The 24163-nt window shown below is 40.7% G+C and overlaps 1 protein-coding gene across 1 annotated transcript in view; it reads left to right on the top strand.

The window, feature by feature from the left end:
• Window positions 1-7998: 7998 nt before the first annotated feature.
• Window positions 7999-24163, top strand: part of LOC146656119 (protein TANC1-like) — a 58455-nt gene continuing 42290 nt past the window's right edge. The window contains exons 1-5 of the mRNA XM_085427328.1: window positions 7999-8276; window positions 8567-8721; window positions 11985-12216; window positions 12327-12493; window positions 18754-18906. Coding sequence (XP_085283454.1) covers window positions 8027-8276; window positions 8567-8721; window positions 11985-12216; window positions 12327-12493; window positions 18754-18906 — 957 coding nt within the window. The 5' untranslated portion in view covers window positions 7999-8026. The remainder of the gene's footprint in view (window positions 8277-8566; window positions 8722-11984; window positions 12217-12326; window positions 12494-18753; window positions 18907-24163) is intronic.

The raw sequence follows: 24163 nt of genomic DNA, 5'->3' as shown, positions 1-24163 counted from the left end.
AGAAGAAGTAAGGAGTAGTACATGGTAGGCTCACGGTACTGATATTTCCTTGCATACCATAGCTCATAGCTTGCGCATGTATTTTACACAGTGGCCACTGCTTTGATATTTTCTGCAGCCCACAGTTGGATGTGTTGTTCCCTGATGATTCTATTGTTCCAAGAGTCCGTACCATTTTTACATCTCATCATTATTGTGTGTGACATAAACCTGGACGGTCCAGGCGCACAGTGGCTCATAAAGCTTAACAGACCAGAAAATGTTTGGCTGTTTATGTGTGTTGGTTTGCGTGTGAGCACCGGTGTGCTTGTGTCTGTCTGTCCTCCCAGAGTTTATGGGCTGATGTCATAGTTATGCAGTGTTGCCCTCTGAGACCGGCAGAACACGCACCTTAGATTGGTTCAGGCCATAAATGAAGTTGTCTCATCGCGTCCTTGATGCTCTCTCCCAGGGTTTCGTCACACAGTGTAAAATCTTTCTTGGGGTCACAGCATAGCAGAGACGGCACTTCTGTTCAAGGAAATTGTATTCGGTAAAAACCCCCAAAAAGTAACGAGTCTAAAGAAGCAATGAGAGAAAAGAAGCTACCACGGCGAAACATAATATGTATTCATCATTAGTGCATTCATTCTGTGCCAGAACCTTGGTGACTATTGTTTGTCCTGTGTTTGTGAAACAGCATCTGAGATAATGAGCTGTCTGGTTAATCTATAAATTTCTCTTTATTTTATTGATAGATATTAAATAGGAGCACAGAGATTAAAGGCAGAAGCAAACAAATAATCATGAGTTCATTTAGGGCATAATTGCTTCATGCTACAGTATTGCTATTAGTTTTTAATTTTATCTTATGATTATCAACAACTAAGCTGTAGTGCCTCTGCACCTCACTGTACAATACCTTGTGCAATACTTTTTGTAAATAGTCAACAGTGCAATAGACTCAATACTTGAAATGTGCAATTCACTTGTATTTTTATTTTTTATTCCTATTTATTCTATTTATCCCCTTTGTATATTTTATTTATATTTGTCTCTGTATTTATATGTGTGTGTGTGTGTGTGTGTATATATATATATATATAACAGTTCTGTAACTGTAACTTCGGTCGTTGCTGTGCTTTTTTTGGAAGTGGAATTTCCCAGAGGAACCCACCCGAGGGATTAATAAAGTTCTATCTTATCTTATCTCTCTTATCTTATCTCCACCAAAAAGACAAGGTGCTGGAAACATTCCTCAGAGTGATTGAAATTATGGCATGATATAGTTGCTGCTCATCCATGATGTGAATCTCCTGTTTCACTACATCCCAAAGGTGCTCTATTGGATTGAGATCTGGTGACTGTGGAGGTAGAGTGAGTACTGTAAACTCGTTTTTATAGACAGAAGATGAGTACACTTTGGACACAAGGGATCGACATGGTTAGCAACAATACCCAGGTGGCCTGTGGCATTTAAAACCATGTTCAGTTGGTACTAACAGGCTAAAAAGTGCAGAGAACCACCACCAAGAATGGATCAATGCTTTCATGTTGTTTAAGCTAAATTCTCACCTTAAGCATTCAAGTGTCACAGCAGAAATCAAGACTCACCAGACAGTTGTTTGTAAAATGGCTCGTTGTTGGACAAAGGTCACACTTTCTTAGTGTCAGAGTGTATTTTGGCCATCTGTCTGATGCCGATCAACAGATGCATTGCTGGGCCTCTTGAAGTCTCCGTAATTATGTAGAAGGAATGTCTGCATATTGCTGAGAACTGTCGTTTGCACTGCCTTGATGTTGCATGTAGCGTGGGTGTCCCTAGGTTTTGGTGGGAGCGCCACTTTTTGGTGCCAACATGTCCTGTGACAAATTGCACAAATGTTACAAGAACAACATGAATTCATTTAGATTTGTCTTTAGCAGAGCTTTATATTAGGGATTGTATATTACTGTCCACCTCCTAAAGGAAACTGCTGCTGAGGCAGATTTAAAAGGTTGTTAAAATTGTTACTGATTTTCATCTGGCATCGAAATATTGCATTTAAAGATCTAATACGTGAAATAATCTACGTGTAATCATGTTTACAACAGCTGTTCATTAAATCTAACAAACGTGGCAGGTGCATTGGGTGTAAGATGCACTAAGAGCCTGAAATAAATGGGAACAGCTTTTTCCCGGGCTTCCAGGTGCTTTGTGAACTTCTCTATATCAGTTTCTGTGAAAGTGAAGCCAGTCTGCCCTGTTTCCCCCAAATAGTTCCATCAAACCAAAAAGCAGTGCTGTGGTAAATTAAACTTGATGTCAAATTTCAGCATCAGGATTAGTAATAAGCACTTGTAAATTAACTCTATGCTCTGGTGTTTTCTTTGTTTTATTATTTGCAATCCACTATTTACATCTATCTGTCGCCTCTATTGTAAGATCTTCTGTATAAACTAGAGTTGTTGATGGAATTTCACCTCCTCTCTGAGGTGATATACTCAGTTTATAAGAATCCTAATTCTGAGTAATTGGAGTTGAGCTTTTTTCTTTTTTCCTCTATAAAGGCTTACAGAGTCAAAGGGCCATATTAGTGTTGGCCACTGGAATTCCATGGTTTTGAAATCTTAGCCTGAGCTGCTTGTGGTTGGGTTTCTCAGACAGGGAGATTTGAGTGAGGGTCACCGTGGCGGAGGAATGGTGCTACAATGCTTGTGTGGTGTTTAGCTATTCAGCAGAGCTTTGTGGTTTGAGACAAAGTCAGGTATGGCGCACTCATTGCTCGCTTGTACTCCAAAGTCATACATTCCTCTGGCAAAGCTCGTGCGCCGGGCTCTCTTCACGAATGATAACGGAGCCAAGACTGTGGACTGCTGACAGGCAAATTCGAGGATATGTTGTTTGTCTACTAAAACACTGATGAGGTAACATCTGAATGCTTTTGTGTTTTATTAGAACGACTAAAATCATCTTAACCTTTTCCACATAAATACAACCTATGATTTAAAGATGTTTGCAAAGGTCACACAGTAATTACAAACTCATAAAGTGGCGTAGCCCTTAAATTTAATAATCTCACACTGATTTATCTCATTTGCTCTCATTTGCTGTCTTTCCCGGTAGTTTCTGAGACCATGTGGTCTATTGTATTGTTTTAGGCTGTGTGATCATGTTTAAAGACATGCCAACAGTGTGTGCGATGTCTCCAGGTAGACACGGGAGTCACTTCTGCTTCTGGCTTCATGTATATATTGATCTGTTTAGTGCAGAGTTTAAAATGAAAACAAAAAGAGGAAAGAAAGCCCATTCATTTTCTCGAGCATGAAAAGGTCACAGAGACATCTTCTAACGTGCCCTTTTTTCAGAGAATTGTTTGGTCCAGCTGTCACAGCAGGAGAAAAATAAAATCTGTTACAGATCAATCCGTTTGAAAGCCCCTTTTAAAATTGTGCTCGGCACTCCATTGACAGATTAGGGCTTATCAAATGCCCAATCTTAAAAGGAACAGAGCGTTAGCTAACCACAGAGGCATTTATATATATGAAATAGCTTATGGAGCAGTTACAGTGGTGGTTTGTTTTTTTTAAAGTAAATGTTGTTGATCTTAGCATAAGGCTATGCAATTATTACAATAATAATTATCCCTTAATATTTACCACATCACATTTTGGGTTATTTAGACCAAAATACTCAATTCTGCTCTACAAGGGCCTGATATCCACTTATGAGGACATTATACTGCTACTGTTCTCTCAAAATTTTAAACTAATATCCTCATATGTGGCTCTTATTTTTCAAAAAAAACAAAAATAAGGTTAAAAAGAAAATCTGGTAATTCTTTGTTTTTACATTCATCGGGCCCCAATGTGACCAAATATCAAAGAGAAATTAAAAATGCATGCCGTGGAAGAGTTCGGGTCTTAGGAGTAATAGGCAGACAAATGGACCAAACATCAGTGCGTGCTGATATCAGCCTCTTTGCAAATAAAACAACGTTTATCGATATGAGGGATCAGATTTTCTCATTTGTGTCTGAATGTTCAAACGTTCGTCATGAAAAGCTATTAAGGCGTGTTTATACCAGCAAAATCAAACCAAATAAAAGGAAAATGGGTATTTGCATTGGCTATAAGCCGAGAACAGCCAAGAACTGATTTATTCATACAAAATCACAAAATGGGTAAAGTGTAACTGGCTACTATAAAAACAGGAAGATATGTGAAGGGAGTATTTGACTCCCTTCTCCTCTTTAGTAGATTCACCTTGTAAGGAGGCGAGAGGGAGTCAAGTTGGGGAGGGAGGGTGGGGGTGGTTAGAGCAAAGGAGCTCAGTCCTCTTCTCTGTTCTGTCATGGGAAACACAGAACAGGGGGTTTTCAAAGGGCAGATCTGCCCGAGGAAAAAAGAATCCCATTTTCATCAGAATACAGTCTTGACACATTTGTGCAGCTTCAAAGTGACTGCAAGTGCAGACTTCAAGGTATCATATGTATGTTTTATCAATGAGTAGAGGTGAGGAAGAATAGGAGGGAACTCGGGAGTAAAAAGAGGAGAAGAAATGAAGGGGAGGATTTGAGGGATGAGGAGGAATCGTGTGGGAAATCTTGGCCTTGGGAAAAAATGTTGATAACGACTCAACAAAAGAGAAATGTAGTTATGGTGCTGGGTGCGCTGTCTGCCACGGACGTGAATCAAGGAGTCTATGCAGCTATGCAGCTCCTTTAGCAAGTCAAATTCGGTATTACGTGTCTGTTGAATAAAGCTCTACTGTGCTATTTCTTTTATTCCATGCAAAACAAAGAAGGAAGGGGGGAAAATAGACTGACATCTTGCGGCCCTCCTATGTCAGCATGAGGATTTAGTGGCGATTTGTTGCATAAAGCTGATTTTTCTCTTTATTCTCTTTTGAGTCTTGTCCATACCTCCCACAAAATCCACGTGATACTCTTTGTTGCACTCATTTATGAGTCTGCTGCTTTTTCGCCTTCATTTTTTTCCACATTCCCCTCTTTTAACCCCATCTCTGTGCAGTCTGGATTGTTGATTAATACTGCAGCCATTGGATAACAAACTTTAATCAACCACTGCGAAGTGAATCTCTTGGTTTTCCGTTTATATTTCCTCTAATATTCTCAATTTCCCCCTCTGCTGCTTGCATACCGAGTTATTTATGTGTGTGTGTGTACGTGCAGCATGTGGACAGAGATGATGTACGCATACGTGTTAAAATTGTAGAGAGGGTGATGCTCTGTTGGAAGGCAGCGCGTTCATTTAGCAAGTGCCTAATGCTGTGGGTGCTGTGACTGACTGAACACTAGAGAGGAAGCAGCCAAGCACTCGGCTCGGCTCCCAGAGTGCCGGCATGGGAGCACCGGGGTGGAGGAATCGCTTTTGTGCCCTCGTCCACTGGGAACACTCTCCAGAGATTTAGCTGTGAGTTTACACCCTGCCTACTTGACTGTATGCCTGCCCAAGTATCTCGTCACTGGGGAGATAGAGAGGGCTTTGAGAATTCCCACCATCCTTCCTTGCTTTGGTCTTAGATGTAAGTAGTTGTAGCTGATGAAAAGTGGCATTTGCTTTACAGCAAAAGGTCTTCCAGGTCATGCGCGTTTGCTTTTATTGTTTTCTTTTCTCTTTGTTTGCAATTCCTTAAGCTTTATCCAGTGTAGATGTTTGTGTATGCACAATGCACTGCAGTAAAAGTAACATCAGGCCCTTCTCCTGTTCCAGTCAAAGTTGCGTTGATGGCAGCTTCCTCAGTTCCCTTTGCCAGAAAGTACCACGTCTGAGTGCAGAGCCAACAACAAAACTGTGCAAATACTTGAACACTGCAATGTAAACAATGCAGCACTTATGGGTATTAACATTATCCTCAAAAGCCTTTTTTTGGCTTTTAAATCATGCCTTTTTTCCCCAGCTAACTTTTATCTTGGTTATGTGTTTTGAATCCTCTGAGAGATCCTGCAGATTAAATATTTCATGGGAACATGAATTACTGAATAAGTCATCACTGGATATATACTCAGACTATTTAGTCTTCCTTTTGAAAATGTCCTCTTTCATTTTCACTCAGTCTCAAACATGAAGCTGATACATAAGCATATGGTCAGTGGTTCTGAGCAGGTTTTTTCTACATGAATTCGTACATACGCAACAATCTTAAACAATTGGATTCTTTTCTATAAATTTTATGGGAGATTCAGTTCAACTCAATTCAGTATTATTTATGCAGCGCCAAATCACAACAACAGTCGCATCAAGGCACTTTATACTGTAAGGTAGACCCTACAATAACGCATACAGATGAAAACCCAACAATCATATGACCCTCTATGAGCAAGCACTTTGGAAATAGTGGGAAGGAAAAACTCCCTTTTATCAGGAACAAACCTCTGGCAGAACCAGGCTCAGGGAGGGGCGGCCATCTGTAGCAACCGGTTGGAGAGAGAGAAGGAAGACAGGATAACATACATGCTGTTGAAGAGAGCCAGAGATTAATAACAAGTATGATTCAGTGCAGAGAGGTCTATTAACACATCTTGAGGGAGAAAGGTGACTGAAGAAGAAATATTCAATGCATCATGGGAATCCCCCAGCAGTCTACACCTATTGCAGCATACCTAAGGGAGGATTCAGGGTCAGCTGATCCAGCCCTATCTATATGATTTATGGTATTTGTTTTTCAGATTTGGGTGTGATGACACCACCTTTACCTAAATTTTGCAACAGTAGGTCAACATTTCAGTGCAGTTCATTGCAGTTGTATTCATATATTGCAAAAATCCCAACATGTGCCATCTTAGGAAACTCAACCTAGTACGCTGAGGACCTTACAGTTCTGATTTGAGCAACATTTAGTGACTTCCTTTTTGACTGGGCGAACCCTCCGACAGAACTAGACTCGGGATGAGCAGCACTCGTTTGATTGCCATGAGAGGAGAGTGAAAAGAAAGGGGGGAAAAAGATGAGAAGGAGAAAAGCTTCAACTGTGGGAGAGAGAATACACAAACTGACATGCATGAACAATGAAATGGAGAAGAGGTGAGGATGTCGGTGCACCATGTGAGGCCTCCTGAAAGCAAAGGCCTGTCGCAGCATAATAAGTAAGGGGTGATTCAGACGTTAGCTGAGCGAGCTTTAACTATAAATCTATGAAAGGTTTTGAGGCTAATCTTAAAATTAGAGATTGGGTTTGGCTCCCAACCCTAAACAGCCAGCTGGTTCCACAGGAGCGAAGCAGCTTTAGCCTCTGCTTGTCATTCCGGCTTAGGATACTGAAAAAGCAAGTCATGGTCATTAGGGGCTTTATATTCAAGAAGATGGATTTGAAATCTAAGGGGATCCAATAAAGAGAGGTTAATAAAAGATAACTCTTTTTCTAGTTCCCGTCGATACTCCTTTTGCTCAAGTTAGAGTTTTTCAAACACTGTACTTATTTTGCTGGTATAGTAGAAGGTGGTGATCATTTCAAGTGTCTCAGAACCAGCTCGTTCGCTTTTTGGTTTCATTGTAGGGCACTAGAAACATAAACAGACCTACACCTGCCAATATAAACACTCTCAACTGCCCCTCCAATTACAATAGGCTTTTGTGAACACAGGCAAACTCGCAAGGTGAAAACACTAGCAGCTAACAGCAGTGATAGTTGTAATGTTGAAAGGTGCATTAGCACTAAAGGTAGCAGTCATTTAGTGATGTTAGTTAACAAGTGTTATGAGATCTAATTAGTGCTGAAGTAGACCAGATAAGAGTCCTCTTTCAGGTCTTCACTCTGATTCCACTTAATTGAAAATGTATCCTCTACAGTGTTCAGGGTTTTTCATGTATGTGGCTCCTTCTGGGAAGAAGAATGCGGGAGATGCTCAAAGCATGTTTGTAGGTTAACTGCAACGGAAAACGATTTATTACAGTAAAGTTTCCAGCATTTAAAAGAAGTAATCATTTGTTAACTTCCCGGAGACATGGGGAAAAAAAATAGAAGTAGTGTAAACAATTTTAATCTGTTTCATTTCTTTTCCCGTTTCCTTCAGCGCGTTTTGCTCCCTACAAACCCGTGGACATCATGCTCAAACCTTTGCTGTTCGAGGTTCCCAGCATCACCACAGATTCTGTGTTTGTGGGCCGAGATTGGCTCTTTCAGCATCTGGAAGATGTCCTGAAGGCCGGCGAGTCCACAGAGAACCACGGTGCTGTGGTGGTGGGCAGCGTGGGGTATGGGAAGACGGCCATCATCTCCCGACTTGTGGCGCTGAGCTGCCATGGAGGACGCATGCGTCAGATCGCCTCCAACAGTCCCAGCGCCTCCCCGAAAAGTAATTAGTTTTAGTATTTGCCTTTGGATGTGAGCACTACATTAACTGCTCGTGTTTAGCTAATGTTATTATAATTTCATTTCAACATTAGCTTGCAAAGTGTGGGAGGGAAGTAATTATATATTCGTTGGCAATATAAAATCAAGTTGACTATATTACATTTACCTTACAAAAGAATGCCCTCACACACAACTAATGTTATTAATGCTAGCATATACATATATAGAGAGATGTTAGTTTATATTAATGTAATAACTTTATATATTGGTGACCATGTGCATGTCTTCCAGCTGGCCCAGGACAAAGCACAGAACTTCCTCTCAGCCAGCCTCCACAGCCCACTCCACCATCCAGTGCTGCCAACACACTGAGGACCAGCAGTTGCCCAGGAACTCCCGAGATGCAGCGGCACAGGGAGGAGGCTGTCAAACGCCTGGCTGCAAAGGTGCGCCTTTCAACATCTAAGAGAGCTCACAGTAACAAAGAAGCAGGAATCAAAGAAGCTGAAAAAAGATTGCACTAGTTATGGTGGTGTTTACTCAGGGAAAAAATGTTTGGTGTGTGCACTGGATCAAAAAAAGTAATTTTAACAATTTTCAACAGTGAGTAGATTATTTTTTGTTTTTGATGGATGGATTTGTTGTTTCTTCCTTTCTTTTTTAAAAAAAAAAAAAAGGAAAAAGAAGGAAAATCGACCAAAAAGCATCTCAGGTTTTACCAAGTACTTCTACAACAGCTTCAGTCTGACTTCTGAAAACTCCTCTTTAATAGTGACCACAGATAATTGTGATATATTCTGTTGAATGATGCATAAAATGATACATAACAATAAGGGTAGGTTGCAGTTTACTAGTCAGTGATTAGAACCTCCTCAGGGAGCAACAACCCACAGCGAGCCCTGTCAGCCATGACCTGAGAGCACAGAATGTAAACACACACCAACGTCAAACAGAGCCAGCTTCATCAATATTAGACGTCATTTAGGAATTTACAAACATCAACACACGTTTCAAATAGCAACACCATTTATCTAGGCGGCTATCAGTTATACCGACATGTATGGCACTACTACTGCTTAATTACTGGTTGGTATCCGTTCCTGTGTCAACTTCAAATAGGTGCTTAAATATATTGTAAGGCCGCCTGTTCAAGTGTTGAACTGGGATGTTTGAACATGATAAGGATCCTCAAAATTCCATGAAGCGGAGCAACACTGACTACTGAGGACAGTGCTTACTTTTTTGACAGATGAATATTCCATCTGTTGATTTTTCTGGCGTTACAAGGATCGCAAAATAAAGTCTAAATACTGCCTCTCTGGGAAGTTTACGTGTCAGCGCTGTTGAGCAGAAGATTAAGTGTTTTCTTGTATAAGCTTGTCAACATTTTTCACAAGATATAAAGTACTGCACGGTAACAGCTTTACATGTGTTCTGTTACTCCCCCACACCGTCAGTAACAACCACTTGTCTGTGACCGAAACCCCCCCCCCCCCAAACATGCATACCAGACACTGAGCATATTTCTGCACATCTTTCTCTTTCAGACTTGTGAAGTGGACAGACAAGTCCTCGATGTTTCACTTTAAAATGTTCCTCTCTCGATGCACGCCGACTAAGCAGTGTGCGGTTTTTGCCTATGACTTTTTTATTTTAGTTTTGGAATTGTTCGCTCTGTTTCCACTGAAATTTCTCTGTCGATTTTTCACTCCCGCATCTTTACTCGCACCACCTCTTCTTGTGTTGCTGAGGGTTCAGTCACATAGCAGGTGCACGTTCACTACATTTTGGAAATACTGCTTGCTAAAAGCACCATTTGATGACTTTGGCACTGCTATTGCCTTGTAGCAGGTCTAATAAAGATGATTGGGGGCCACCGGGATTCAGAGAAGATTTGTGATCCACTGTTGTAGTCAGTTGAGTTTGAATAGTGCTGTGATGGTAGGTTGTAAGGTAATTTAATAGGTGGCAGCTTTGTGAAGGACTTTCTCAGTGGATGTGACGTCTCCTACTGATTCTGCTGCGTTTAATGGTACTGATTACAACCTGTTGTCCTTCTAACACCTTTAGAATTTAATACTCTTATCCTGTCAGGGAGGCCTCCTAATTAGTGACCCTGTCAAAGGGGACAGTTCATGCACCAGACAGCTAGGGTAATGCAGTGAGCTTCATGTAAATGTCTGTGAAACTCAAGCAGTATCTCTTGAGCCAATTATGGTGAAAAGTGTTTCCAATAGGCGCCTTCACAGGGGCTCTGTTCCTGTGATGTGTGATGCAACGCTGAGCAGCTTCTGTCAGATTCTGCCAGTGCTTTTTTAATCATTGATTTAAAAGTGGTCTCATAACAGGAGCACTGAGGCTACTACCCTTTCTGCTTTATTCTTATTATCGAGACGTGCCTTTAGGTAACATTTCTGAAAATGCATTTATTGTTTTGCCAGCAGATGAGCTACCGAGGTTTGACTGCAGAGCCTTGCATCATCGTGTGTCGAGATTCATATTGCTCATTGATGAGGCGGTAGTCTGCGTGACTTGTATGCTAAATTAAATCATCACTGCAGTAGGGGGCTTATTAAGAGTTGTGTTCATGCACACAGCAGGTTACTTGACTTTGTACAATAATAGGCATTCAATATATCAGTTTCCCTCTTTGTTATGTCACATTTGTGATGAAGCTCAAAAAACGCGTGACGCAAAAATGACAGAAAGGAGTGTTCGGACTTCTCTCAGACGTTTGCTGCTTTTAGGGTAAAGCATAACATCAGAGAAAAATTCTGGTGGTCGTGATTTTTGACAGTTTCTGGAGAAGATGTGAATCAGTGGTTGTGTTATTGTTTCAGTTGGTCCATCTTCTGACTGGATGTCACATGTTTTCCTTACTAAAGATGGGTTATATACATCCAGGGAGTTCAGCTATAATTTTTAAAATCTTACCTCCCTCTTTTCTAATTTGCGCTAGCTTTAATTGTGCCTTTATTGGCATGTGAGTTATATGTTATTATTTGAAAAAGAAAGAACCATAAATATGCATTTAGATCTGTGCTGTGGGGAGAAGTTTGGGTCCAAAACATTTATTGATGCTAAATGTTAAAAAAAAAAGTCTCATATCTTGAGGCTTTAGTCATTTTTCTAGAAGCTGGTCATCGGTTTTCTGTGGAGAACTAAACAGCAACAGCTGAGGTTGAGCCGTCAGAGGAACCGATCACCTGCTCCTCCTCCTGTGGGCCTGGAAGTGTGTCAGCTCCTCCAGGTTGGACTGTAATTAGTACAGTCATCTTCCTTCTTCTCCACCTCTGTCCCTACATTTTCCTTTTAAATCAGACCTCCTTTGAATGCTGCGGAAACCTGCTCAGGTACAGAAGATTCTACCTTTAGATATCCACCTGGGATCTACTCACTTCTTTTTATAGCTTTTCATCCGTTGCCCAATCTCTTCATCATCCCTTCTGTGTGAAATAATGAAAGGATAAAATCATGTCTTTGACATTGTAGAGATAATATGTAGTTTTATGGAGGCTTGTTGGTATCAAAAGCCTCACTTACTTACTTTGTCATGGTAGTTTTTCAGTCACCAGAGATGTTGGTGTTTGTAAACGCTTTAAAGTTATCAAATGTACCCATCAGTCAGTGAATCATATTTTTAATTCTTCCTGATTCTCAAAAAGCAATGGCTTCACTCGCGTTTGTTCTCGTTCCTTTTGTCTTCCAGGTGGTGGCTTATCATTATTGCCAGGCAGATAACACGTACACTTGCTTGGTCCCAGAATTTGTGCACAGCATCGCAGCCCTTCTGTGCAGAGCTCATCAACTGAGTGCGTACCGGGAGCTGTTGCTGAAAGAGCCCCACCTCCAGAGCATGCTCAGTCTGCGCTCCTGTGTCCAATACCCCATGGCTGCTTTCCGGAGAGGAGTCCTGGAACCGTTGGCCAACCTTCGGAAAGGTAAAACACTGTAGTTGTATATTGCACTATTTCATTTTCATCGTGTATGAGACCACTAATCTCATTTCATAGTATTTTAATATTTAGTTTATTTGTAAATGTCTTTGCAGAGCGAAGGATTCCAGAGGAAGATTACATAATCTTAATAGACGGGCTGAATGAAGCGGAGTTCCACAAACCAGACTATGGAGACACCATTGCATCCTTCATCACAAAAATCATTGCCAAGTTCCCCTCCTGGCTAAAACTGGTTGTCACTGTTCGAATCAACTTGGTGGTAAGAAAGAACTTATAAAGCATGGCTCTGAGTTCACTCAGATGACAAAATATTCACTGTTATAATCACCTCGAGTCAGAATTACAGATGTCACATTATACTGGTGATGAGTTTTAGTTTTAAAAAGTTTATCACTCTTTCTTCCCTCTCGGTAACTACTCTGCTTATCCGCAAACTTTACGGCTGATTAAAGTAACTACTGCTAATGGCATTCACTCTTCTGTTGCTGCAGCTGCTTCTCTCACACACTCAGACTCGCTTCCCACAATGAACTCACACAGGTGCAGTTTGGCTGTTACACTGTTGAGTGAAGTACTGGATACAGGCAAGCTGTTAAGGGCTTGATTCTTAACTTAATTACCAGTTTCGTGTCTGCTCTTATCCTCTACTATCTGCTTTCCAAGCGCTCTGAGCTGAAGCTTATCAAAAAGTTTGAACACTCAAGACTTCTGTTGTTATATTTTTTTATACAAATTGAATGAAATTTGCACAGGCTGGTTTAACTAAGCATCTTTAACTAAGTGCTTTTACAGTCTTACCTTTTAATATATTTTAATGTTATTAGTGCTCGTTTTCACTTACTTAATATACTGTATTTTTCGGACCATAAGGCGCACCGGATTATAAGGCGCATTAAGCGAAACAAAACAGTCAGATAAGTCAACTCATTTTTCTTGCTTCCTCCAATCCACATTGATTCATAAATGCTGAATTCTCTTGCAGCTGCTCTATTCCCATGTTGTTGCAGCATATTAATGACTAACCTTTGTATTGTGGATGGATTACCTCAGTTGTTCTCCTGATTGAAGTTTGGTCCGTTTACAGCATCCCGCCATGCGATTGCATTTGTCCCTAACCCTCGGGAACCCTCACATTAACTTTTATGAGTGAAAAAAAGTTAGCCTTCATCCTCTAGCTTCACTGTGTTTATGTTATGCTAACATAGCTGTGTCGCTAGCATATCATTTTATACCAGCTAGCCAAGCTTCAGTAACCCTATAAATGTCACTGCTGTTTAGTTTTCTGTCTTCATTTATGTCGAAAGGGACGGCAGAGCTGTACATTTAAATTTTTTCAGAAATCTCTTAGTCATGTATATCATGTTTAGGTGGAACTAGTGAGCTAACTTCTAACTCCGTTAAATTTAATAAATTTTGTTTTCATGGATGCTTGGATGTTGAACTTAATAGTTACACCTGATAAAGCATCAACGCTGTCGATTTTTGAGAAAATTAAAGGATTTTAAGTGCGGCTTATAGTGCAGAAAAAAAAAGTATGCCGGTTGTAGCCAACAGTCCTCCTGCACTTACAGTTCACACTGGCCCTGTTTCCCAATCCATAAAACACTGTAAAACACATTTATTGATTTGTTGACCAGAACATTTCATATCCTAAATCGGAAAATCTAACACTGTGGCAACCCTAGAAAAGAAATGAATCAAAATTCTCTCATTTTAACAAATGTCTAGCTGGACATGCCGTCACCTCTCTAGGCACTCACTCACTGTCACCAGACCCTGCACATTTTTACATTTTGACAAGTGTTTCCTGAGCTGCTCCCGCTTGTTATTCTACTCTTTACAGAGTCAGGCATATCCAGCAACATTCAGGAAAGAATTGAGACACATGACCTGCAGGGCAGGAGAGAGATGAGTCAGTCACTTTGAGCTGACACTAGGTTGACCAGTTCCAGAAATGCTATGGACTTGGATTAAATTCACGCTGCTGACAACTGAGGCTTTGACACTACTGATGAACTACATGAAAACTTATTTTCCTTGCTGGGGGAAAAAAGAAAGCACTGAGCCTTGGATAATAATGTGGTTTTTGATTGACATCTGGAATTTGAGTTATTATTGCTCAGTCAGAAGCCAGGGTCGAGTGTTGTCCATCAGTGTGGGCTGTACTATATAGTGAATTCAGCCTAGCTATTAAGAATTCAGGCAAGGCCCTGTCAGTGTGGTGAATCAATATATTGTAGCGCTGATATTTTGTATTCACCTCTTATGCTCTTCTATTAATGCATTAGAATTGGTTTTTTGACGTGGAAAGATGTTCCAGGTGACTGCACTTAAAGTAATACATTTCGACTACACTGCAACATCCATCCATCCATCCATCCATAAGCAGAAGACTGCAACATATGTGTTGTAATGTCTTCTGACAAAGTGAAACAGTGTTTAATGAGAGGGAGTTACTGTTTGTGTGAATTTGCTAGGGTGACGTTTTTAGCCACCTGGAGGCTGGCAAAGCAAGAACAGCAACAACAACAAGGTTGCAGTCGGTTATCGGAGATGTGTTTTTGTTGTCCGTGTGGTAGATTTCATAGTAACAACTGTGCTGGAAAGGAAACGTGTGGTTTAAGGCATATGTAACAGTAGCTGTTTTTTTTATAACCTCTGTTAGTGAATCCTGTGCACATGCTGGTCTGTGGCAAAGGATAGCACATTGTTAACCATGCCATATGTGTCTTTTACTTTCTTGTAATCATATTTTTCTTGTTATATTTCTGTTTTGTTCACATTCCCGCTGTAACCACTTAGCAGTTGTCTGCAGTAATGAATCGAATGGCACTGTTGTTTTAATGGGAGCTATATGACGACTTCGCATGTGAAAACCTCGGAGTCGGTTTGACAATGTTTTTGTAAATCAGGCTCCTATGATGTTCAGTAAGTTCCCTTTAAGTGCAATGGAAAGGCTGTTAGTCACTGACTGAAAATGTCTAATTTTCCAAAAATGTAACAGAAGTCAGTTAAATAGTTTTTAAGAGAGTTGGCAGTCTTTTGCAGAAAAACCCTGTATGTCCTCTCTTTTTATTGTTTATTTTTTTTGGGGGGGGGGGGGGGGGGGCTACGAGTCCACATATTTGGGTAAGATGCAGGAAATGGTTGCAAAATCACAAAGAAATTCCAAAATTGAATTCTCTATGTCCGGTGGGACGTGATGAGAAATATTACAAAAGCAGAATTCAAAATGAAAACAATGAACAAACAGGGCTGCGTACAACCACATGCCATGACACATAACGACAGCACAATGCTTAATAACAGAATTAATGATAAACTGAAGATATTCTACGATAACTGGACCATGCACAGCATTCAAAATAAAATAAATAGAGAAATAAATACAGTAAATAAAGAAAATGTATATAAAATGTTGTTTGGACATGATGGTTGTCAGTCCTGCTCCATGCAATAGACTATAATGACCATACACTTGCATTACTCAAAGGTTCTTGAAACTGAAATATGAGCTAATGATGATGGTTCCTACTTCCTTCAAAAGTTTTTAGAGCAAGTTCCTACAAAAGATCAAAAGCACAAACTGTACGCTCCATGCTGTATTCTCATACCGTTTCCCCTAACATTAAAGCTCTGGACACAGCAGTCAGCAGCATTGCCATTCAGTGCAGACAGTGGTTACATTCGGCTTTGTAAGTTATCTGAACCATTTGGCCATCATTAATATGCAAAAGCCATCGGTAAACCTGCGTCTGTGTGTGTATGGCTTTGCTATCTAAGCTTTCGGCTACAAGTTCAGAAACTCTGCAGCTTAGTGTTTGTATAAGCTGCAATTTAGCTTGAAATTGGAAGCACTAAATGATCGACTTTAAAGCATTATCACTTCATACTTGTAATATTATGCGTGTACATTTGTACTTGTCGCTTGTACTCAGGTGTCTCTTGCAAAAAACCCCTCAGTGAATAAATAAAGCTTATCTGCTTTACTGCCCGACTAACTCGGGGCATAGCAAAAATGAATCATGGAAGAATAATCAAGATAGCATTGTTAAGACAAGAAAATATGAAGGCATGAAATGTTTCTTATTTGCAGACAGAATCAAATCAAATCAAATCAAATCAAATCACTTTTTATTGTCACATCACATGTGCAGGCACACTGGAACAGCACATGCGAGTGAAATTCTTGTGTGCGAGCCCCACAAGCAACAGAGATGTGCAAACACAACAACACAAACGAGCAAAATACAAGAATGGCCAACCTGAAACTAATAAATATATGTACAATATATAATAGTGTATGCATTTCTGGATGTGTATACTAAATATTTTCCTACGTGTGTGTGTGTGTGTGTGTGTGTGTGTGTGTGTGTGTGTGTATACACATTTTTACAAATTAAATAGTAAAAAAATAAAATAAAATAATAATAATAATAATAATAATAAAATATATAAAATATACAGAGTTGAATATGTGCAAAACAAGTGGCATTTATATACAGTGTGGAGTGCATAATGTTGAAGTTCCAGTAGTGAAGCTGAGGTGTCTATGACGTGTTCAGCAGTCTGATGGCCTGATGGAAAAAGCTGTCTCTCAGTCTGCTGGTACGGGACCAGATGCTGCAGAACCTCCTTCCTGATGGAAGCAGTCTGAACAGTTTATGGCTGGGGTGACTGGAGTCCTTGATGATCCTCCCCGCTTTCCTCAGGCACCGCTTCCTGTAGATGTCTTGGAGGGAGGGAAGCTCACCTCCAATTATCCGTTCAGAGCACCGCACTACTCGCTGGAGAGCTTTGCAGTTGTAGGCGGTGCTGTTGCCATACCAGGTGGTGATGCATCCAGTGAGGATGCTCTCAATGGCACAGCGATAGAAGGTCCTGAGGATGCGGGGGCTCATGCCGAATCTTTTCAGTCTCCTGAGAAAGAAGAGGCGCTGCTGCGCCTTCTTCACTGTTTTGTTTGTGTGTACTGACCACGTAAGATCCTCAGCCAGGTGTACGCCAAGGAACCGGAAGCTGCTCACTCTCTCCACAGCAGTGCTGTTGATGGTGATGGGGGTGTGTACTTCTCTGCACCTCCGGAAGTCCACTATCAACTCCTTTGTCTTTGCGACGTTGAGGGTGAGATGGTTGTCTTGACACCAGTGGGTCAGGGCGCTGACCTCCTCCCTGTAAGCCGTCTCATCACCGTTGGTGATAAGACCCACCACTGTAGTGTCGTCCGCAAACTTCACAATGATGTTGGAGCTGTTAGTGGCTGTGCAGTCGTAGGTGTAGAGTGAGTACAGGAGAGGGCTCAGTACACACCCCTGTGGAGCACCAGTGTTCAGTGTGATGGGGGATGAGGTGATGCTGCCCAGTCTGACCACCTGGCGTCTGTCAGACAGGAAGCTAAGGATCCAGCTGCAGAGGGAGCTGCTCAGTCCTAGATCCTGCAGTTTCCTGTCCAGCTTCGAGGGAACGATGGTATTGAATGCTGAGCTGTAATCTACAAACAGCATCCTCACATACGTGTCTCTCTTCTCCAGGTGTGACAGGGCAGTGTGTAGTGTCAGGGCTATGGCATCATCAGTGGACCTGTTGTGGCGGTATGCGAACTGTAGAGGGTCCAGTGAGTCGGGTAGTGCAGAGCAGATGAAGTCCTTGACCAGCTTCTCGAAGCATTTGCTTACGATGGGGGTCAGGGCTACAGGTCGCCAGTCGTTCAATGAGGAGATGGTGGAGGATTTGGGTACAGGGACGATGGTGGCCATTTTGAAGCAGGCTGGGACTACAGACAGAGAGAGGGAAAGGTTGAAGATGTGCGTGAACACTCCAGCCAGCTGAGCCGCGCATGACCTGAGGACGCGGCCGGGAATCCCGTCCGGACCAGTAGCTTTGCGTGCGTTCACCTTCCTGAAGCACTTCCGCACATCCTCCTCAGACACAGTGTGCGCACTGACGTCATCCGCGGTGCGCACACTGTCCGGTCTCATGGTGTTCGCTGTGTCGAATCTAGCGTAGAATATGTTTAGATCCTCACACAGAGAGGCCGTGGTCTGCGGTGTGCTGGTTTTCCCTCTAAAGTCTGTGATCGTGTTTAGTTGTGCATCAGAGTTGTGCATAGAGATGAAATTGTCACGCTATTGTTTTGTGCTTTGAACAGACAAATAGCATCTCACCTCGGAGGAAGGGTTCGATATATTGGCCCTTGCCTGCTAGACTAATATCTGGACAATCTCTGAGGTGTTGTTTGCACCCCCTCCCCCCAATCTTGTGGATTGTGTTCGGTATGTTTTATTGAGCGTGTGCATACATGTGCTTGTGTGTGTTTGTCTGTTTGCGCTGCCTTCTCATGATGAGGGAGAGGAAAAATGTTATCTTGCGGAGGCAATGTTTCTCTAGCCTCAGACAGGCAGAGGATTGGAGGATTAAGGTGCATTGATTTCTCCAACCCCTGGGACACAGATTGAAATGTGAGCCCTAGTTCAGACCTCTGCTTGCCCGCTAGCTACCATCCCATCCATTTGCGTCCAGTGTCACCTCGGTCACCAGGAAATTGTCTCACTGCTGCTCGAGTTCGGCGCCAGCGTGGATGTTGTTTCAGAAAACGGCATGAGCCCCCTCTGCTTCTCAGCTGCTGCAGGACACTTGGGACAAGTCATGCTGCTCTGTAAAAAGGAGGCTAAGGTGAGGACTTTTCATATTGTGACTACTTGACAACTCTACTGATGTAGTTTTCTTGTGATCATAGACATTTGGTTTCATTTGGCCATCTTTCTGGATCTCTGGCTTTTTCATATGCAGGGTTTGTATGGGTGCTTGAAATCATTAAAAAAGGCTTGAATTTAAATATTGTCTTTTCAAGGTTTGAATAGTGCTTGAATTTTAGATGTGGTGCTTAAACGTGGTTGAAACCATATTTCATTCACCACAAATAACTGAATGAGTCACAAAGTGTGAAAGCAAAATTTCTCCATCTGGTCTGCCTTGCACCTCTGCGTGCCAGTCTGTTTCAATGTGTGACCCCGCCCTCCCCCTGGGGATGAGTGCACTAACTTGACGTTGCTGTTTTAATGAGTGTTTGATGGAAAACGACACTGGTGGAATTTGCACTCTGAGTCACATGACAGGTGAGTCCTAGTAAATAATTTTCGAGTATGTGTACATAACACATGCTAATTTTAAAACTATTATTATTATTTTGCTAGCTATCAAACGTGCTGGAGAAATGCACTGAGTGTGATAGTACAGTAGTTGGTTATGGCATGGTGATTTATGGTATATGCTGTAAACATAGCTAACATTACTTAGCAGTAGCAGTAATGTGAGTTACTTCACTCAAGTAAAAGCTTTAAACGTTAGTCTGATACTTAACTAGCCAACTTGAGGCTTAAGGGAATAATGGTAATAAGAGGGACTGATCCATATGGGCACAGAGAATAGCCACTTTTTGTGGTACTGAAGTTCCCGGGCTTTCATTCAAAATCTGTTTATCGTGAGCACCCACCCATTAAACATAAAAATTATAAATAGCTTCAAGCTATTTCAAGCTATTGATGCCTGTGGGCACTATCAGCCACTGAGACAACAGACAAATTTTAGTGTTTTAATGAATGAATATTTCATACATTAAGGCTGCCTGTTTATTTAAGAGAGGTGAACAATACATTATAATTATACATAATAATATCACAGATGATAGACTAAATAAATAGATTTTACTTAGATGCTTGTTCATTCTTAAAGTCTTATATGTTGAATTGAACTGAATGTCATCTGTTCAAAGGCTCTCCCAGTCAGTGCTGTTCTCCATGCCTGTCTTACTGTACATGATGTTATTAGCACAAACACTTTAAAAGTTACTGTGACTCAAACATAGAAAAATAGATTTTTTATTTCCCTCACCTAATATTTAAAAGTATTTTATAGCATATAACACCTTTGAAAATATGCTTTGGTTCCCATTTAACTCCAGAAAATCATAAATCAAAATAGGGATATTACCTGTCCACAGATTCATGGTGCAGTAACTGCTCTTTTAACTGTCTGGTGTCTTTGCTTTGTTTGGTGTTTGTAGACATGGTTTACATGAGTTTTTAGCTGAGATTCAGAGGTTTCTGTGGACACTACTCATGTCAGCACTTATATTTCTGACCTCGTGTTATAATCGATTAAACGTGGTCTCCTCTCTTTTGCCCCCATTTTTGATGTTGTGGGTGCAAATGATCAGGCGTGACATTCTCATAATAAATCAGATAAAATACTGCAAAGAATTAATCCTGCATTTGTGTGATTGAAATGTGTGTGCAGTGACACTGTTTTAAAGATTTGGCCTAAATAATTCTGGAGTGAATGAGCCTAAACATGATGACCGGACTAATGACACCATATCACCTGTGACACTCACACACGCACGTATGACTTTGCCAGTTTCAGCTGAAACAATTTCAGTGTTTCAAACCATGTTCCAGAGTTTTTAGTTCACCGTTCATGAGGTTTCAAGAAGAAAATGAAAGACAGATCTGAATGTTTGAAAGTGTTTTGGAAAAACTCTGTAAAGATTAGATGAACAATACTCAAAGGATAAATTCAACTGTTTTATTTTGTTAGATAAGTTGAAAAAAAGTTAAACAAGCAAGTAAATAACGAAACAAGGTTAAATGAAGTAAGAGCAAAAAGTTAACAAGTAAATAACGAAACAAGGTTAAATGAGGTAAGAGCAAAAAGTTAACAAGTAAATAAAGAAACAAGGTTAAATGAAGTAAGAGCAAAAAGTTAACAAGTAAATAAAGAAACAAGGTTAAATGAAGTAAGAGCAAAAAGTTAACAAGTAAATAACGAAACAAGGTTAAATGAGGTAAGAGCAAAAAGTTAACAAGTAAATAACGAAACAAGGTTAAATGAGGTAAGAGCAAAAAGTTAACAAGTAAATAAAGAAACAAGGTTAAATGAAGTAAGAGCAAAAAGTTAACAAGTAAATAACGAAACAAGGTTAAATGAGGTAAGAGCAAAAAGTTAACAAGTAAATAACGAAACAAGGTAGAGGAGAGAAAACCCCAACAATCCCCTCTGAGCAAGCACTAGGCGACAGTGGGGAGGAAAAACTGCCTTTAAACGGGCAGAAACCTCCGGCAGAACCAGGCTCAGGAGGGGGCAGTCAACTGCCGGGACTGGTTGGGGGGGTGAACAGAGGTGGAGCAAGACGAGGCTACATCAGTTGAAGAAGCAGTATTGTCCCTCTACCGGAAAAAGCTGAAGAATCTTTTCTTCTTTTTCATGGACTTTTCCACGAGCGCCTTTTTGTCCAGGATGAGGGTTCTCAACTCATCGATGGTTTCTGTGTTTTGCCTCTCTAGTTTCTTGCATGTTTGTTCCACCTGTTCTAATGTTGCTTGTGTTTCTTCAAGCTTTTCTTTGAGGTCTTTGGATGTTGCCTCCTGTGTCAGCTTTGCCTTCTGCAGGTCTGCATTTCTCACTTGATCTTCTTTGTGCAGGCCTTCTAGCTGCTCATTTCTTTTCTGGATATCGCGGAGCGTACACTGCAGGTCCTCATGCGTTTTGTCTTGTTTTTGCTTTTGGGCCTGCATTTCTGTGTTTTCCCGCTTCAAGTTGTTGAATTCCAACAATATCCCCTTAATGAGCTCTGAGTTGTTTTTGGCCATGTGATCAATCTTTTTCTGCATGTGTGAGCATCGTTTTTCTAGTGTTTCCTTTTCTCCCTCCAGCTCACTTGTTTTGACCTTCAGTTCATCACAGAATCCTTGCAACTTTTGATTTTTACTCTCAAAGTCCTTGATAATGCACTTTTCTTCTGGCAGTCTTTCTTTCTGTTGCTCTTTCTCTTGAAGGAGGTCTTTATTTTGGACCAATGTTTGTTCCAACTCTGCCTTCACCATTCTGTACTTTTCCTGCATGCCTTGGAGCTCGCGCTGCAGGTCTTTTTGCTTTGTGTCCTGTTGTTCCTTCTGTTGGAGGACTTCTTTATTTTTTTCTTCAGCTTCATCAAGCTTTCTTTGGAGCAGGTGATTCATTTGGTCCATGTATTGCAGATCCCACTCCATTTGATCAATCGTCGCTTTCCTGCCTTGAAGCTGCTCGGACATTTCTTTAACTTCAGCGCTCTTTTTCTTGTTTTCTTTGATGAGGGATACAATCTGCTCTCTGGCTTGAGCAAACTTGATCCCCCAGCCCTCATTAATAATGTTGATGTCGGGCTGGCGCTGTAGTGTTTCTTCCAGGTGTTTGTTTTGTGCTTCCATCTGTAAGCACTTCTTCTCCAGGTGACGTTTTTCTTCTTCAATTTGTCGAATTTTGTTCTGGAGATGGTTGTTTTCATTCCTACTCTCCTGTAATGCCCTTTGGATGGATAAGAGGCCATTTGGAGAAATTGGCCGGCCACGCGTGGAAGGAGAGGCGGCGAAATCTTTTTGTCTCGGTTGCCGTAATCTTGGATACATGTTGGCGTTTGTATCCGATGACTCTGAGAGGTTTCCAAATTTTTCTGTAGTCAACGTTTGAAGGCTGCAAACACAAAGGCTGCGAAGAAACGAACTGAAAATTGCTGTTTCTCACCCCTATTTATAGAAAAACTTCAAAGGATCCTTGTGACATCCTTGTGACATCCTTGTGACATCATCACTCCTAAGCCAATCAGATTGTCACATGACATTTTGGAATGTGGAATGGGGATATGTTTTTTTTTAAACAGTTTTCAAATGTAACTTAATATTTAAGTGTTTCTTACTTGACCCGCTTAGTCGATTAAAAAGTTAATTGCCACGAACACCCCTAATGTTATATAACAGACCACAGAAAAAAGACAGGTTTTTTTCTACGTGACAGAGCTATAATAAATGTTTTGTTTTTTTAATTATCCTACTTTTTCTAAAAGGGAACATTATTTAAAGAATATGTATTTAATTAAAAACTCTGTATTCATCTAAAGGGTATACCAAGAAGGGTGAGCTTCCTGCTTGAAAAGGAAATGACCAAAATAAATGTATTTCTCTGCAATTACAAACTCTGTGTAAACAGTCTTGGTGTCAAAATAAAGCTAACACTGGTGAGATGTCATCAGAGCTGTAAATATTACTGCAGATGTTACTATGTCAAAGTTACTGTGACTCAAACATAGAAAAAATGATTTTTTATTTCCCTCACCTAATTTTTAAAAGTATTTTATAGCATATAACACGTTTGAAAATATGCTTTGGTTCACATTTAACTCCAGAAAATCATAAATCAAAATAGGGATATTTACCTGTCCACAGATTCATGGTGCAGTAACTGCTCTTTTAACTGTCTGGTGTCTTTGCTTTGTTTGGTGTTTGTAGACATGGTTTACATGAGTTTTTAGCTGAGATTCAGAGGTTTCTGTGGACACTACTCATGTCAGCACTTATATTTCTGACCTCGTGTTATAATCGATTAAACGTGGTCTCCTCTCTTTTGCCCCCATTTTTGATGTTGTGGGTGCAAATGATCAGGCGTGACATTCTCATAATAAATCAGATAAAATACTGCAAAGAATTAATCCTGCATTTGTGTGATTGAAATGTGTGTGCAGTGACACTGTTTTAAAGATTTGGCCTAAATAATTCTGGAGTGAATGAGCCTAAACATGATGACCGGACTAATGACACCATATCACCTGTGACACTCACACACGCACGTATGACTTTGCCAGTTTCAGCTGAAACAATTTCAGTGTTTCAAACCATGTTCCAGAGTTTTTAGTTCACCGTTCATGAGGTTTCAAGAAGAAAATGAAAGACAGATCTGAATGTTTGAAAGTGTTTTGGAAAAACTCTGTAAAGATTAGATGAACAATACTCAAAGGATAAATTCAACTGTTTTATTTTGTTAGATAAGTTGAAAAAAAAGTTAAACAAGCAAGTAAATAACGAAACAAGGTTAAATGAAGTAAGAGCAAAAAGTTAACAAG

The sequence above is a fragment of the Rhamphochromis longiceps genome, linkage group LG13, assembly GCF_057381845.1.
Source record: "Rhamphochromis longiceps isolate RC_006_pf linkage group LG13, R_longiceps_female_GT1.1, whole genome shotgun sequence".
NCBI classification, from domain to species: Eukaryota; Metazoa; Chordata; class Actinopteri; order Cichliformes; family Cichlidae; genus Rhamphochromis; species Rhamphochromis longiceps.
The sequence above is the reverse complement of the archived record's forward strand: the minus strand, read 5'-3'. Positions and strand labels throughout refer to the sequence as shown.